Consider the following 14,081-nt stretch of genomic DNA (forward strand, 5'->3'; position numbering starts at 1 on the left):
CTATTCTGATTGGTTGATTGGATTGGTCCCATCATTTTTGAAAATGATGGGAGTTGCAGTCCCAGCATGTACCAGAGGGGGGCACAACAGATTAAGAAAGGTTGGTCTACTACTACCAGTCTGGTTTATTGCTCATTGTTCTAATTGAAATGCTTTTCAATTTTTTTTTAATGTACATTCATTCATTTAATGTGCCTAATTATACACTATGCCTCACTTTTACACCTTTTAGAACTTTTTGCTTTTTTTCCCCTCAAGCTTTTAACATTTATTTCATAAGATTTCTGAGAAGAAATAAATTATTTCAAGTAATTTATTTTATTGCTAATGTACTTCTATGAAACAAACGGCCATGTACATTAATAAGATGATGAAATGCTAGCATAGATGGTCTCTGAGTTAAGCCAATTTACATGTGTTTAAACTGCATGCAAGGAACAAAAAACACAACCCACCATATTAGACCTTGCAAAAAAATGCTGGACACTCTTTGTATACATGGAGGAAGCCACCTGCCATTTTGTGCATATGCAAATATGGCAGGCAAACTGTGCAAAAGTGGACTTGCTCAAGCGGTCCAGGAAGGAAATGGTGCCATAAGCCAATAATTGCTTCTGTTAAAAATCTGATTCCCATGACGTTTCTCTTGTGACACATCCTCTGCATTGAGAAGAGTACTGTAAAAGAGATCAAGAAGGTTGATGGTTTGACACAATGTCCACAATGATCTGATCATTCCCCCCGCCCCTTTCTCTTCCTAGGGGTGTCTCCGGCAGGGCCTGGCGTTGTGGTCATGCAACTGAATGTGCCCAATGGCCCCCAGCCTCCTCAGAATTCATCCATGGTGCAATGGAACCACTGCAAGTACTACAGTTTAGACCAGCGAACTCAGAAGCCTGGTGACATCTATAACCCAGACACTAGCGCTCAGGTAGGGGACCTGGTGAAATAGAGAGAAAAGATTGGGTCATCAGCAACTGAGCTAATTGCCAGCCTGTGTGACTAACCTTTTGACTTCCTCCCCCTCTGTTTCTAGGCCAGCAGCACCCAGCTGAATAGCCCTATCACATCCCCCACACAGTCCCCTACACCATCACCCGTTACCAGCCTGAACAGTGTCTGCACAGGTCTCAGTCCCCTTCCGGTGCTCACACAGTTCCCTCGGCCTGTGGGCCCAGCACAAGGTAACAAAGGTAGTGGGAGAGGATTTATCGTAATGAGCAGAATGGAAGATTAGCCAATGTGTTTGTATTAGGCTAGGCCAGGGGTGTCAAACTGGATTTCTTTGAGGGCCGGATCAGCACTGTAGGTCTCTGTGGGGGGGGGGGTGGAGACTGGTCAGATGCCTACTGCAACACCCTGCTGGCCAAAACAGGGTACAGGGAGCCAGGTGCGCCCCCCACTGTGCCCCATTTTGCCGGCAGAGTGCTGCAGAAGGCTGTCTAGGCTGAAAATGGGGCATGTGAGAGCTGCACACACACACCCCCAATGCCCCATTTTCACTAGCAAAGGCACTGCAGGCTGGTCCTTTGCGATTTCCAGGCTGGCCCCAAGGACCAGATTTAAGCACCTTGCAGGCTGGATGTGGCCTACGGGCCTTGAGTTTGACACCCCTGTATTAGACTAAAGGGCGATTCCATAAGAGTGATTTTGGTCTTCCAGATCTGAGCTTCTTGCTTGGTGCCCTATTCACCAACTTGTCAGTAGCAGTGCAGGTAATACTCAATGACCACAATTGAGCCCCCAAATTTCTGATATTGTTAAGTGAGTTTTGCCCCATCTCACAACCTTTCTTACCACAGTTGTTAAGTGAATCACTGCAGTCGTTAAATTACGGTTCTTAAGTGAATCTGGCTTTCCCATTAACTTTGCTTGTCAAAAGGTCACAAAAGAGGATCACGTGACTCCGGGATCTTGTGACCGTCATAAATATGAGTCAATTGCCACAGGTCTGAACTTTGATTACGTGGCCATGGGGATACTGCAATGGTTATAAATGTGAAAAATAGTCACAAGTCACTTTTTTCAGTGCCGTTGTAACTGCTTTAAGTCGAGAACTACCTTTAGTATACTACCTGTACACTAAACTGTAAAGATACTACCTTTACAGTTTCAGATTAAGGTAGCTTCACTACAAATTGCAATGCCCGGCCTTTAGAAAACCACAGAGCAGTTCTCCATGGTTTTACACTATGATGCTGAACAATCCCAATATTCTCTTATACTCTTAGAGCTTCAAATTTATTTATTTATTTATTTATTTATTTATTATTTAAATTTATATACCGCCCTATCTCCCAAAGGACTCAGGGCGGTTCACAGGCATATAAAACATCAATATACAAAATTAAAATAATCTTTAAAAAACTTATTCCAATGCCCTATTATTAAAAATGGAAATATAAATATTAAAATCAATTTAAAACCCCTGTAAAATTTAAAATCTAAGCCAGTCCTGCACAGATGAATAAATGTGTCTTGAGCTCGCGACGGAAGGTTCGAAGGTCCGGAAGTTGACGGAGTCCTGGGGAGTTCGTTCCAGAGGGCGGGAGCCCCACAGAGAAGGCCCTTCCCTGGGCGCCGCCAGACGACACTGCCTAGCTGACGGCACCCTGAGGAGTCCCTCCTGTGAGAGCGCACGGGTCGGTGAGAGGTATCTGGTCGCAGTAGGCGGTCCCAGATAACCCGGCCCTATGCCATGGAGCGCTTTAAAGGTGGTCACCAAAACCTTGAAGCGCACCCGAAGGCCACAGGTAGCCAGTGCAGCCTGCGCAGGATGGGTGTTATCACGGGAGCCACGAGGGCTCCATCTATCACCCGCGCAGCCGCATTCTGACTAACTGTAGCCTCCGGATGCCCTTCAAGGGAGCCCCATGTAGAGAGCGTTGCAGTAATCCAGGCGAGACGTCACGAGGCGTGAGTGACCGTGCATAGGGCCTCCCGGTCCAGAAAGGCGCAACTGGCGCACCAGGCGAACCTGGTAGAACGCTCTCCTGGAGACGGCCGTCAAATGATCTTCTAGAGACAGCCGCTCATCCAGGAGGACGCTGTTGCGCACCCTCTCCATCGGGGCCAGTGACTCGCCACCGATGGTCAGCCGGATTTAGCTGACTGTACCGGGATGCCGCATCCACAGCCACTCTGTCTTGGAGGGATTGAGCTTGAGCCTGTTTCTCCCCATCCAGACCCGTCGGCCTCCAGACACCGGGACAGCACTTGATAACCGTTGGGGTGGTCCGTGTAGAAAAGTACAGCTGGGTGTCATCCGCATACAGCTGGTACTTCACACGAAACCACTGATGATCTCACCCAGCGGCTTCATGTAGATGTTGAACAGAAGGCGAGAATCGACCCCGCGGCACCCCACAAGTGAGGCGCCTCGGGGCCGACCTCTGCCCCTGTCAACACCGACTGCGACGGTCGGAGAGATAGGAGGAGAACCACCGATAAACGGTGCCTCCCACTCCCAATCCTCCAACCGGCGCAGCAGGATACCATGGTCGATGGTATCGAAAGCCGCTGAGAGGTCTAATAGGACCAGGGCAGTGGAACAACCCCTATCCCTGGCCCTCCAGAGATCATCCACCAACGCGACCAAAGCCGTCTCCGTGCTGTAACCGGGTCGGAAACCGGACTGAACGGGTCTAGATAGACAGTTTCATCCAGGTGCAAGGGAAACTGATATGCCACCATATTTCTACAACCTTCGCCGGCGGGTTGGAGACCGGACGATAATTACCTAAAACAGCCGGGTCCAGGAAGGCTTCTTGAGGAGGGCCTCACCACCGCCTCTTTCAAGGCGGCCGGAAAGACACCTCCACCAAAGAAGCGCTCGTAATCGCCTGGAGCCAGCCTCGTGTCACCTCCTGCGTGGCCAGCACCAACCAGGAGGGGCACAGGTCCAGTAAACATGTGGTGGCATTCAGCCTCCCCAACAACCTGGCCATGTCCTCGGGAGCGACAGGGTCAAACTCATCCCATACAATGTCACCAAGACCACCCTCAGCCGTCTCACCCGTATCACGCAATCTTGGCCCAACCCACCCCGAAGCTGACCGATTTTATCGTATAGAAAACCGTTAAACCCCCCAGCCCGTCCCTGCAACGGGTCACCCCGCTCCCCCTGGTGTAGGAGGGAGCGGGTCACCCGAAACAGGGCGGCTGGGCGGTTATCTGCCGATGCAATGAGGGAGGAGGCGAGTACGCCTCGCTTCCTCATTGCCACTAGGTAAGCCCTAGTATAGGACTTCACTAGTGTCCGATCAGCTTCTGAACGGCTAGACCTCCAGGAACTCTCTAGGCGTCTTCTCCGCGCTTCATCCTCTCAGCTCCTCGGAGAACCAAGGAGCTGGTTGGGACCTGCGCCGGGTCAGAGGCCGCAAAGGCACGACCGGTCTAAGGCCCCGCCGCCCGTTCCCAGGCCGCAACAAGTTCCCCAGCCGAGCCGTGAGCCAGACCCTCAGGAAATGGCCCAAGCTCCGTCCGGAACCCCTCCGGGTCCATGAGGCGCCCGGGCCGACCTCTGCCCCTGTCAACACCGACTGCGACCGGTCGGAGAGATAGGAGGAGAACCACCGATAAACGGTGCCTCCCACTCCCAATCCTCCAACCGCGCAGCAGGATACCATGGTCGATGGTACCGAAAGCCGCTGAGAGGTCTAATAGGACCAGGGCAGAGGAACAACCCCTATCCCTGGCCCTCCAGAGATCATCCACCAACGCGACCAAAGCCGTCTCCGTGCTGTAACCGGGTCGGAAACCGGACTGAACGGGTCTAGATAGACAGTTTCATCCAGGTGCAAGGGAAACTGATATGCCACCATATTTCTACAACCTTCGCCGCGAAGGTTGAGACCGGACGATAATTACCTAAAACAGCCGGGTCCAGGAAGGCTTCTTGAGGAGGGCCTCACCACCGCCTCTTTCAAGGCGGCCGGAAAGACACCTCCACCAAAGAAGCGCCAGAATCGCCTGGAGCCAGCCTCGTGTCACCTCCTGCGTGGCCAGCACCAACCAGGAGGGGCACGGGTCCAGTAAACATGTGGTGGCATTCAGCCTCCCCAACAACCTGTCCATGTCCTCGGGAGCGACAGGGTCAAACTCATCCCATACAATGTCACCAAGACCACCCTCAGCTGTCTCACCAGATCCCCCCAATCTTGGCCCAAACCATCCCGAAGCTGAACGATTTTATCGTATAGATAACCGTTAAACCCCCCAGCACGTCCCTGCAACGGGTCATCCCGCTCCCCCTGGTGTAGGAGGGAGCGGGTCACCCGAAACAGGGCGGCTGGGCGGTTATCTGCCGATGCAATGAGGGAGGAGGCGAGTACGCCTCGCTTCCTCATTGCCACTAGGTAAGCCCTAGTATAGGACTTCACTAGTGTCCGATCAGCTTCTGAACGGCTAGACCTCCAGGAACTCTCTAGGCGTCTTCTCCGCGCTTCATCCTCTCAGCTCCTCGGAGAACCAAGGAGCTGGTTGGGACCTGCGCCGGGTCAGAGGCCGCAAAGGCACGACACGGTCTAAGGCCCCGCCGCCCGCTCCCAGGCCGCAACAAGTTCCTCAGCCGAGCCGTGAGCCAGACCTCAGGAAATGGCCCAAGCTCCGTCCGAACCCCTCCGGGTCCATCAGGCGCCTGGGACGGAACCAACGTGTCGGCTCCGTCTCCCTGCGGTGGTGAATGGCGGTCAGAAAGTCCAGACGAAGAAGAGAGTGATCTGACCATGACAAAGGTTCAATGACTATTTCCTTTAAGTCCAGATCTCTCAACCACTGACCAGAGACAAAAATCAGATCCAGAGTGCCACCCCCAATGTGGGTAGGGCCATCAACTACTTGGGTCAGGTCCAAGGCCGTCATGGAAGCCATGAACTCCCGAGCTACCGTCGATGACGAGCCGGACGATGGCAAGTTAAAGTCCCCCACGACTAAAAGTCTGGGGGTCTCAACTGCCACCCCAGCAATTGAAAGCAGTCTAAATACTACTACCTGAATATTTGCCTAATACAGAACATGGGCATTTTACCTGTAAATGGGTATGTTTTCAACTGTTTGCCCATTGATTTATGAAGAAGTGAAGGTCCTTCTTAATAAAGAAGAGAAGATTAAGATCTCACCAATATGCTCAACAGACATTGCTCTTCCCCAGTCACATACATTTTTAAACAGCTGAAATATCATGAGATCACTAAATTTCACTTAGGAAAGATTGTTGACCTTTGATTACTATACTGTCTATGTCCTCTCTCCCACCCTTATTTATGATACAAAAAGAGTCAGGGGGCCATCAATTAACTTTTCTTGGTCTCTTTTTTTCCCCCCAGGTGATGGGCGCTATTCCTTGCTGGGTCAGCCGCTGCAGTACAATCTCTCCATTTGTCCCCCACCTCTCTTGCACAACCAGTCCAGCTATACAGCACATCAGGTGAGAGGAGACAAGGCTGGAGGCCTCAAGGAAGCACTTCTCAGCTGAGTGGTCAAAACTTTGAGACCACTCAAATCTTTTTCCCTTTAAGAAATTAGTCATAGACCTCCTTGACATTACATGAGCCATGGTGGCACAGTGGTTAGAATGCAGTATTGCAGGCTAATTTTGCCAATTGACAGCAGTTTGATTCTCATAGGTTGACTCAGCCTTCCGTCTTTCCGAGGTTGGTAAAATGAGGACCCAGATTGTTGGGGGCATTAGGCTGACTCTGTAAACAGCTTAGAGAGGGCTGTAAAGCACTGTGGAGAGGTATATAAGTCTAAGTGCTATTGCTATCAACCAGTTTTCCCCAACACAATCCTCTTAAGATTTTTTCCACTTTTTCAAAAACAGGAAGCAGTCATGCTGCAGCAGCAAGCAATCATCCTGTTCTCTTTGCTTCCAAGAATTGTCCTGGGCTCCACATTGCCTTGTTGACATTCTGCAAAAATAAAAAAGCTAGGTAATTGCAGCCCAATGTTTTAATATAGACCCATGACTGCCTATTCCCGCTAGTCCTAAAGATAAGAGAATGACTGCTGAGTGTAGCATGTATCTGGCAAATGGGTGCAAACCAGGGGTGAAATGCTCCCGGTTTGGACCAGATCGCCCAATCCGGTAGTGATTGGCAATGGGTGGTTCAGAGAATCGGTAGCAAAAATCTCATCAGAGGGTTGTGTTTTTTTTTACTTTTAAAAGTATTTTTTCTTCGGCCAAAAAAATGCTTTTAAAAGTTAAAAAAAAAAAGCCTCTGATGATCGCGCGGCTTAGCTGGGATTGTCAGAACCCTTTAAAAGCATTTTTTCTACAACCTCTTCAGCCGAAGAGGTTGTGGCTACTTATGACAATGGTGAAGGCTCAGTAAAACCTTTGTGCACTTTAAAATTAACCTTCTTCAGTAGTGAGAGTCAAAGTGTGCAGAATGCAAAATCTCCCGTCTAATTCCAAGCCTGCTAAATTTCATTTAGCAAAATTGCTCCTTCTCAGACTTGGTTTGGACTGGCCTATTGGTTAGAACATGAGAGATTAAGCTTTCCAGTACGTAGCACCAGCTCCTGCAATGAATTCCAGCATAAAAATGTGAAGGGCAGCATATTTGTGTATCTGAGTTACTATTCCTTCGCTCTTCCATCACAGGCACAAACAGGGATGAAGCATGGCAACCGAAGTAAGAAGCAAGCTCTCAAGTCAGCATCCACAGATCTTGGGACAAGTGATGTAGGCAAGTGACACCTCCCCAGTCCCATTGTAGTAGCCTTCTAGAACTAGACCATCCCAGCTCCTGGAATTCCTAGCCAGCATGGCCAGATTTAAGCTTACTTGGAAGGATCAAATTGATGTAGGCTTATCCTCTGCCAAGATGCCAGTGCCACTTGGTCATGAAGATCTGTTATCTTAGTTTGACCAGAGCTTAGACTCCACAAACTCATGACTGATTATACCTTTGAGTTCGGTAACGGTAAACTGGTATTTGATGCAGGAAGTCCTCAACTTACAACAGTTCATTTAGTGACCATTCAAAGTTACAACACACTGGGGGAAAAAGGGACTTATGGCCGTTTTTTCCACACTTACGATTGTTGCAATATCCCCGTGTGATCAAAATTGAGATTCTTGGCAAGTGATTCATATTTATGACAGTTGCAGTGTCCCGGGGGGCATGTGATCCCTTTTGTGACCCGATAAGCAAAGTCAATGGGGAAGCCAGATTCACTTAACAACTGTGTTACTAACTTAACTGCAGTGATTCACTTAGCAAAGGGGGCAAAATTCACTTAACAAACGCCTCATTTGCAAACAGAAATTTTGGGATGAGTTGTGGTCATAAGTCAAGGAGTACCTGTACTACACTTTGCCTCTGAAGATGTAGGTGTTGCCCAGGATATTTGGTTCATTCAATGCTACTGATAATTTTTATTGGGCCCTCTCATCAACAAATGTCCCAGGTGCCCACTTCTTGGTGAATCCTAATGGACCTGCCTGATAGTAGCAGCAAATAGCAAAATCATTGCTGTCAGCGCCAAGGAGCTAGGAGCTGTTGTATTGGCATCTCACAGTGCTTCCAACATAACACCACTATTTCTTCAAGCTTTCTAAAAATATGAGTCTAATAGAGCCAGCCGTCTTCATAATTTATCTATTTTACACTCTATCTTTTCTCTCTTATCAATACTAGGTTTATACATATATAGCCTACTCCTTTTTCCTCTGCAAATGCCTTTTTAAAAAAAAGGAATAATGCTGACTTTCAGGAAGTTTAACAAATTAACAAAAGTTGGAAGGGACCTTTCAGGTCATCTAGTCCAACCCCTTGCCCAAGCAGGAAACCCTACATCTGCCTCTGCCTAGGATCAAACTCACAACTTGAAGTGTGAAACTAACTGTTCAGAACTCTTCGTTCATTCTTGGGAAATGAGTAAGCAAATTTGATTTGTGCAAGGCAGGCTAAGAAGCCAAAAAAGTTCCCATGTCAATCATTGAGGAGGGGCACTGAAAATCCCCCCATAAACAAATTAGAGCCACTCTGTTTGCACTCTCCAATGGAAAATTGCTTGGTGCTATATTTGTTACATACCTGTTTAATATTAGTAAAGAATCTGCCTGCCAGGATCCAGCACTCCTACTCACTGGAAACTGGAACTGCTATGATGTTTGCATACTTGAGGCACACATATTCAGATGTACTGCCAAGGGAATGGTCAGCAGAACTGATTTCCTGAGCACAGAACCCCTTGTGAAAAATGATTCAGTGTACATAAAGCTGACTAAGTAGGGAAATATCATTTTTCCCAGCAGAGCCTTTTATTTAGGGATATGGAGAAATATAGATTAGATACAGATAAAGATATATTCCCACGCCATCACCCTCTCATACTAATTTTCAACTTGGTAGGGTTGTTTTTTTTTAAATGAACAGTTTATAAGAAAGGGATTTTTTGGGGGTGGTGTTATAAATGTTTTGCATCGATCATTCTTTTGTGAATACATTGGGAGAATTGTATTTAAAGTGGGGTGATTAGAAACATCCCACCAAACTGCATTTCCCAGAATTGTTTAGGAAGCTGTCCCATTTATATAACCTGCATACACTTTAAATCTCAGTATTTTCCTATCATTTTTTTCCACTAATCTATAACACTAAGGTTTACCTCCGTAATACAGGTAGTCCTCAACTTACCACAGTTCCTTTATTGACCATTTGAAGTTACAACAACAGTGAAAAAAAGTTTTATGGCCATTTTCAATACTTATAACCATTGCAACATCCCCAGGGTCACGTGATCAAAAATGGCAGCTGACTCATATTTATGACGATTGCAGTGTCCCGGTGTCATGCAATCATCTTTTGTGACCTTCTGACAAGCAGAGTCAATGGGGAAGCCAGTTTCACTTAACAGCCATGTTACTAGCTTAACAACTTTGACAGAAAAGGTCATAAAATGAGGCAAAACTCCCTTAAAAATTGGGGCTAAATGATGGTCTTAAGTCAAGGATTACCTGCAATATATTCTTTGGGAGACATTTTTTCCCATTTTTCCCTTTGTTTTTTTAAATTGTAGAGTGTGTAGAGTGCCCTTCAAAACCAGATTTTGTTAGATGGTTTGCTGTACATTTGTATTATCAGTGATAGTTAAATGATAATTAAGGCGTGCAATAAAATAAAAAGCAGCAATTAGATACTTAAAAACATTACTGCAGCATTGAATTTACATAATGATAGATTAAGAGGCCCATAATTTTAACCCTCTTTGCCTGGTACTGAAAAGTTAATAAAGCTGGCACCAGACATATCTCAGAAAGGACGCTGAGTCAGAGAGGCTACCAGGATAATATGAATGGCCATTCACATGCATTTTAGAACATGTTCATGGTACGTTTAGTAAATAGGAATTCATTACCAATGAGCACCCAGCAGGGCTCGGTTAGGTATCAACTTTCTACATTGGATCCCATGCTTTCAGATAGAACTAGAATGATTTTGTATCGTTTCTGAAAAAAAAAAATATCTCATTACGTTCTTGTGTTTTTCCATGGTTGGCTATTCCTGCTAATGTCTAATATGATGAAACAGATGGAGAGGAACTGGCTGAGATGTGGAATAGTTTCCCAAAAGAGGGAAGTTGGTGTAGCATTTTGCAGGCATTGCTGAGGGACCGAGTCACTGATAACCAAAGCCCGGCGAAAGCAATTTGATATGTGGAGATATGCGTTCTACACTGCCAGAGCGGGGGGATCTTTCATTTAAACAGGCTGTACATAATGTAGTGTGGCAAAGGAGATTCCCCAGCCTTGCTTGCTTGACTTAGGTGCTGATTGTCCCAAAGGAGATATTAACTGATGATGTTAGTCTGTCACTTTCAACAGAGTGGGGACTTCTAAAACTAACCTTCCCATGAACCTTAGGTTCTGTTTCCAAGGCCAAAAGCCAAGAATTTTAGTCCCTGGGAGACTGTTGGCCTGGGAGAGTTAGGTCTCCAAGTCAGAAGTCTGGAAAGTTATTAATTTAGGAAAGCTGAAGTCTCCTTGTGTTTTGTTCACAGCCTTTTGCCTCCCCGCCCCTCCGGAGGATACTAACCATATTTCTTTTCCTTTTTCTTTGCTCCGGTTGCCTCTTCCGACAGTGTTGGGCCGTATCTTGGAAGTTACCGACCTGCCCGAAGGGATCACACGTACCGAAGCCGACAAGCTCTTCACCCAGTTAGCCATGTCTGGTGCCAAAATCCAGTGGCTGAAAGAAACTCAGGGGCGTCCTGGGGGCGGGGGCGACAATAACCACGGGACTGCAGAGAACGGCAGGCATTCTGACCTTGCTGCCTTATACACCATCGTGGCCGTCTTCCCCAGCCCTTTGGCAGCCCAAAACGCATCCCTGCATCTCAACAACTCTCTTAACTGCTTCAAGTTGCGTATGGCCAAAAAGAACTACGACCTGCGTGTGCTGGAGCGTGCCAGCTCCCAATAGGGGCAGACAGAGGGGCGGGGAGGGGGGGGGGCAACAAGCACATTGGACTGGCCTCTCCAGCCTCACCTCCCCCACCCAACGGCCCCTTGACCAGCCTCCTTTAGTTCCACATGCGCCTCCCCTTCTTTCTTTTTTTCCCCTTTTTTAATTTCGGTGGTAGAGGGGGTAATTTCCTGGAGATATTTATATGGACAAAATGAAGAGAAAGAGACATTGATTTTTTTGTTTTTGTTTTGTTGGGGGGGTGTTCTGTTTTTTTTAATTATTATTTTTGTGTGGAGGAACATGTCCTGCCCTTTGCCCCCTCTCCGGAACACGTGTATATTGTTTTGTTCAGCGTTGTGCCGCGGTACGGAGCCGTATTTAATTGCACATAACAGATGTTGGCTGGGTATATTCACTGTACATTTTATTTAATCTGGGTTTATTATTATTAATATTATTATTTGGTTTTTAAATATAAAAGAATCGTCTGTCACTTTAAAGCTGTTTCCTGCCTACCTCTCTTACGCAAACTGAATATTGGGAAACCCATCACAAGCAATAGCATTGATCAATTTTTCATCCCAGGCATATAACATTGGGAGGCAGAGCTGGAATATTATATTTGGCCTTTTGAGGGTGGAGGTGAGGGAGGGCAGAAGGTAAGGGTAGTTATAACCTTAAGCCAAAGCCAGTCTGAACCTTGAGTTATACAGTCAGTTTTGTCCAGTGGTTAAGCCACCAGGCTAGAAACCAGCAGACCATGAGCTCAAGTCCCGCCTTAGCCATGAAAGCCAGCTGGGTGACTTTGAGCCAGTCATTCTTTCTCAGCCCAGCCTGCCTCACAAGGTGGTGGTTGTGGGGAAAATAGGAAGAGAAGGAAGATGTGTTTGGATATGTTTGCCGCCTTGAGTTATTTGTAAAAATAATAAGGTGGGATACAAATTAAATTAATAATAAAATAAATGTAATAAGTTGGCACTGAATTCTTGAATACCTGAGCAGCAAGTAGTTTGAATCTGTTCTTTTATCCCAACACAAATTTCAGGTAAGATGCCCTTTCCTCCTCCTTAATGCACTTTAATTCAGAAGAATTACAAACAGAATTGCATATAAAAGGGACATAACAGTTAAGATCATAGAGTTTTTACATGTATATATATAATCCTAGTTTGTATTACGTGAAAAAATAAGGTACTTCTAAAACTAGTCATTTTTTTCCTCCTCTTAGCCATAGCAGCAGAGATCTGTGTAAGCGCATTTTGTGTGTGTATGTGTAGCACTAAGTCAACACTCCCTTTGGGTCCTATTTTAATTTATGTTAGATTTAAATGCCCATTTTATTTGGCCCCAAGAGCCTTAGATGAAAATTTTAGCCTAATACATTGTTAGTTGCGAAGTCGTGTCCGACCCATCGTGACCCTATGAACAATGTTTTTCCAGGCCTTCCTGTCCTCTACCATCCTCTGGAGTCCATTTAAGCTCACACCAACTGCTTCAGTGACTCCATCCAGCCACCTCATTCTCTGTCGTCCCATTCTTCTTTTGTCCTCATTCTTTCCTAGCATTAGGCTCTTTTCCAGTGAGTCCTTCCTTCCGAGATTAAGTGGCCTAATACATTACAGTGTAATAAATTACGATTTTAGATTTGCATCAATCATTTACTTTCAGTTGAAATTTACTCTAATCAAAAAAACTTCCCCATGATCTTCAAATGTGAATACCCAAATGTGTTGTAGATGTTTTGCTTCTGGTATTTAGTTATAGAGTTATTGCTTGATTTAATAACTTGGTAATTTGGTGACTGATAAAAGATGATCGATTTTTACTCCATTATTTTAACACTGTTCTATTTGTGCCATAGAAGGAAAGCTATAAAATCAGAGTTATGATACATGATACCATTGGAAAGGCCTGGCCTATGTCCTCCCCAATTGTATAATATTTAGGTTATTTTGCTGCTGTTTGCATTTTAGTGGCAAAATGGCCTGAATGTTATGCAATTGGGGAGAACTTGACATAGGCCAAGCCTTTCCAATGACATCATGTATCCTAGCTCTGATTTTATGTTGTCTTAATTTCAGATTGCCTACTGAAAAAGGAAGCATCTGCATGCATGGGGTCAAGTGATAAAATCTTGCAGAAGCCTTTTCCAACTCAGTTATGCTGGAACTGCAAATCCCAGAATTCTCAAGTCATGCTAGCCAGAGGAAGAATTGTGGGATTTGTGGTTACAGTACCTTGGAGGAGAAGATGTCAAAGTGACAATGGCTGTTGGATACGAAAAGGCAAGAAGAAAAGGTGTTGTTTTTTTTAATAGCAGCTTTCCACAAAGTTAATCTGTTATCCTTAATTAGTTAATAACACCTCTGAATTAGATAATTTCTTTTTTTAAAATGTAAAACCTGTTGGCAAGTACGAAGCATTAGGAAATAAAGAATTTTATTTCCAAAGAATTTTAACAAAGAATTTTATTCTGAAAAGGCAAAGAGAGTTGCTTGTGGTTTAATAATTGCATGATTTTTTTCAGTGTGAAAAAGGAAGGCTGAACAAGCGAAGGGGTGCTACACAAGAATTGCTTTGAAACTTTTCAGCTCTCCACAGCCATTTCATATCTAGGATTAGAGGTTACAAAATTTCAACTTGCAAGACTGACATCCAAGCAAG

At 45.7% G+C, this 14,081-nt stretch overlaps 1 protein-coding gene across 10 annotated transcripts in view; it reads left to right on the top strand.

Annotated features, from left to right (window-relative positions):
• Positions 1-13,838, top strand: part of R3HDM2 (R3H domain containing 2) — a 189,469-nt gene extending 175,631 nt beyond the window's left edge. For 6 of the 10 annotated variants that reach the window (XM_058167087.1, XM_058167091.1, XM_058167086.1 and 3 more), the window contains 5 exons: positions 762-931; positions 1,037-1,184; positions 6,327-6,427; positions 7,607-7,691; positions 11,092-13,837. In XM_058167087.1, coding sequence (XP_058023070.1) covers positions 762-931; positions 1,037-1,184; positions 6,327-6,427; positions 7,607-7,691; positions 11,092-11,432 — 845 coding nt within the window. In that variant the 3' untranslated portion in view covers positions 11,433-13,837. Of the gene's footprint in view, positions 1-761; positions 932-1,036; positions 1,185-6,326; positions 6,428-7,606; positions 7,700-11,091 lie in introns of those variants that run through there. The other 4 variants (XM_058167085.1, XM_058167083.1, XM_058167082.1 and 1 more) reach the window with 2 other exon arrangements.
• Positions 13,839-14,081: the final 243 nt, after the last annotated feature.

The sequence above is a fragment of the Ahaetulla prasina genome, chromosome 2, assembly GCF_028640845.1.
Source record: "Ahaetulla prasina isolate Xishuangbanna chromosome 2, ASM2864084v1, whole genome shotgun sequence".
Classification (NCBI taxonomy): domain Eukaryota; kingdom Metazoa; phylum Chordata; class Lepidosauria; order Squamata; family Colubridae; genus Ahaetulla; species Ahaetulla prasina.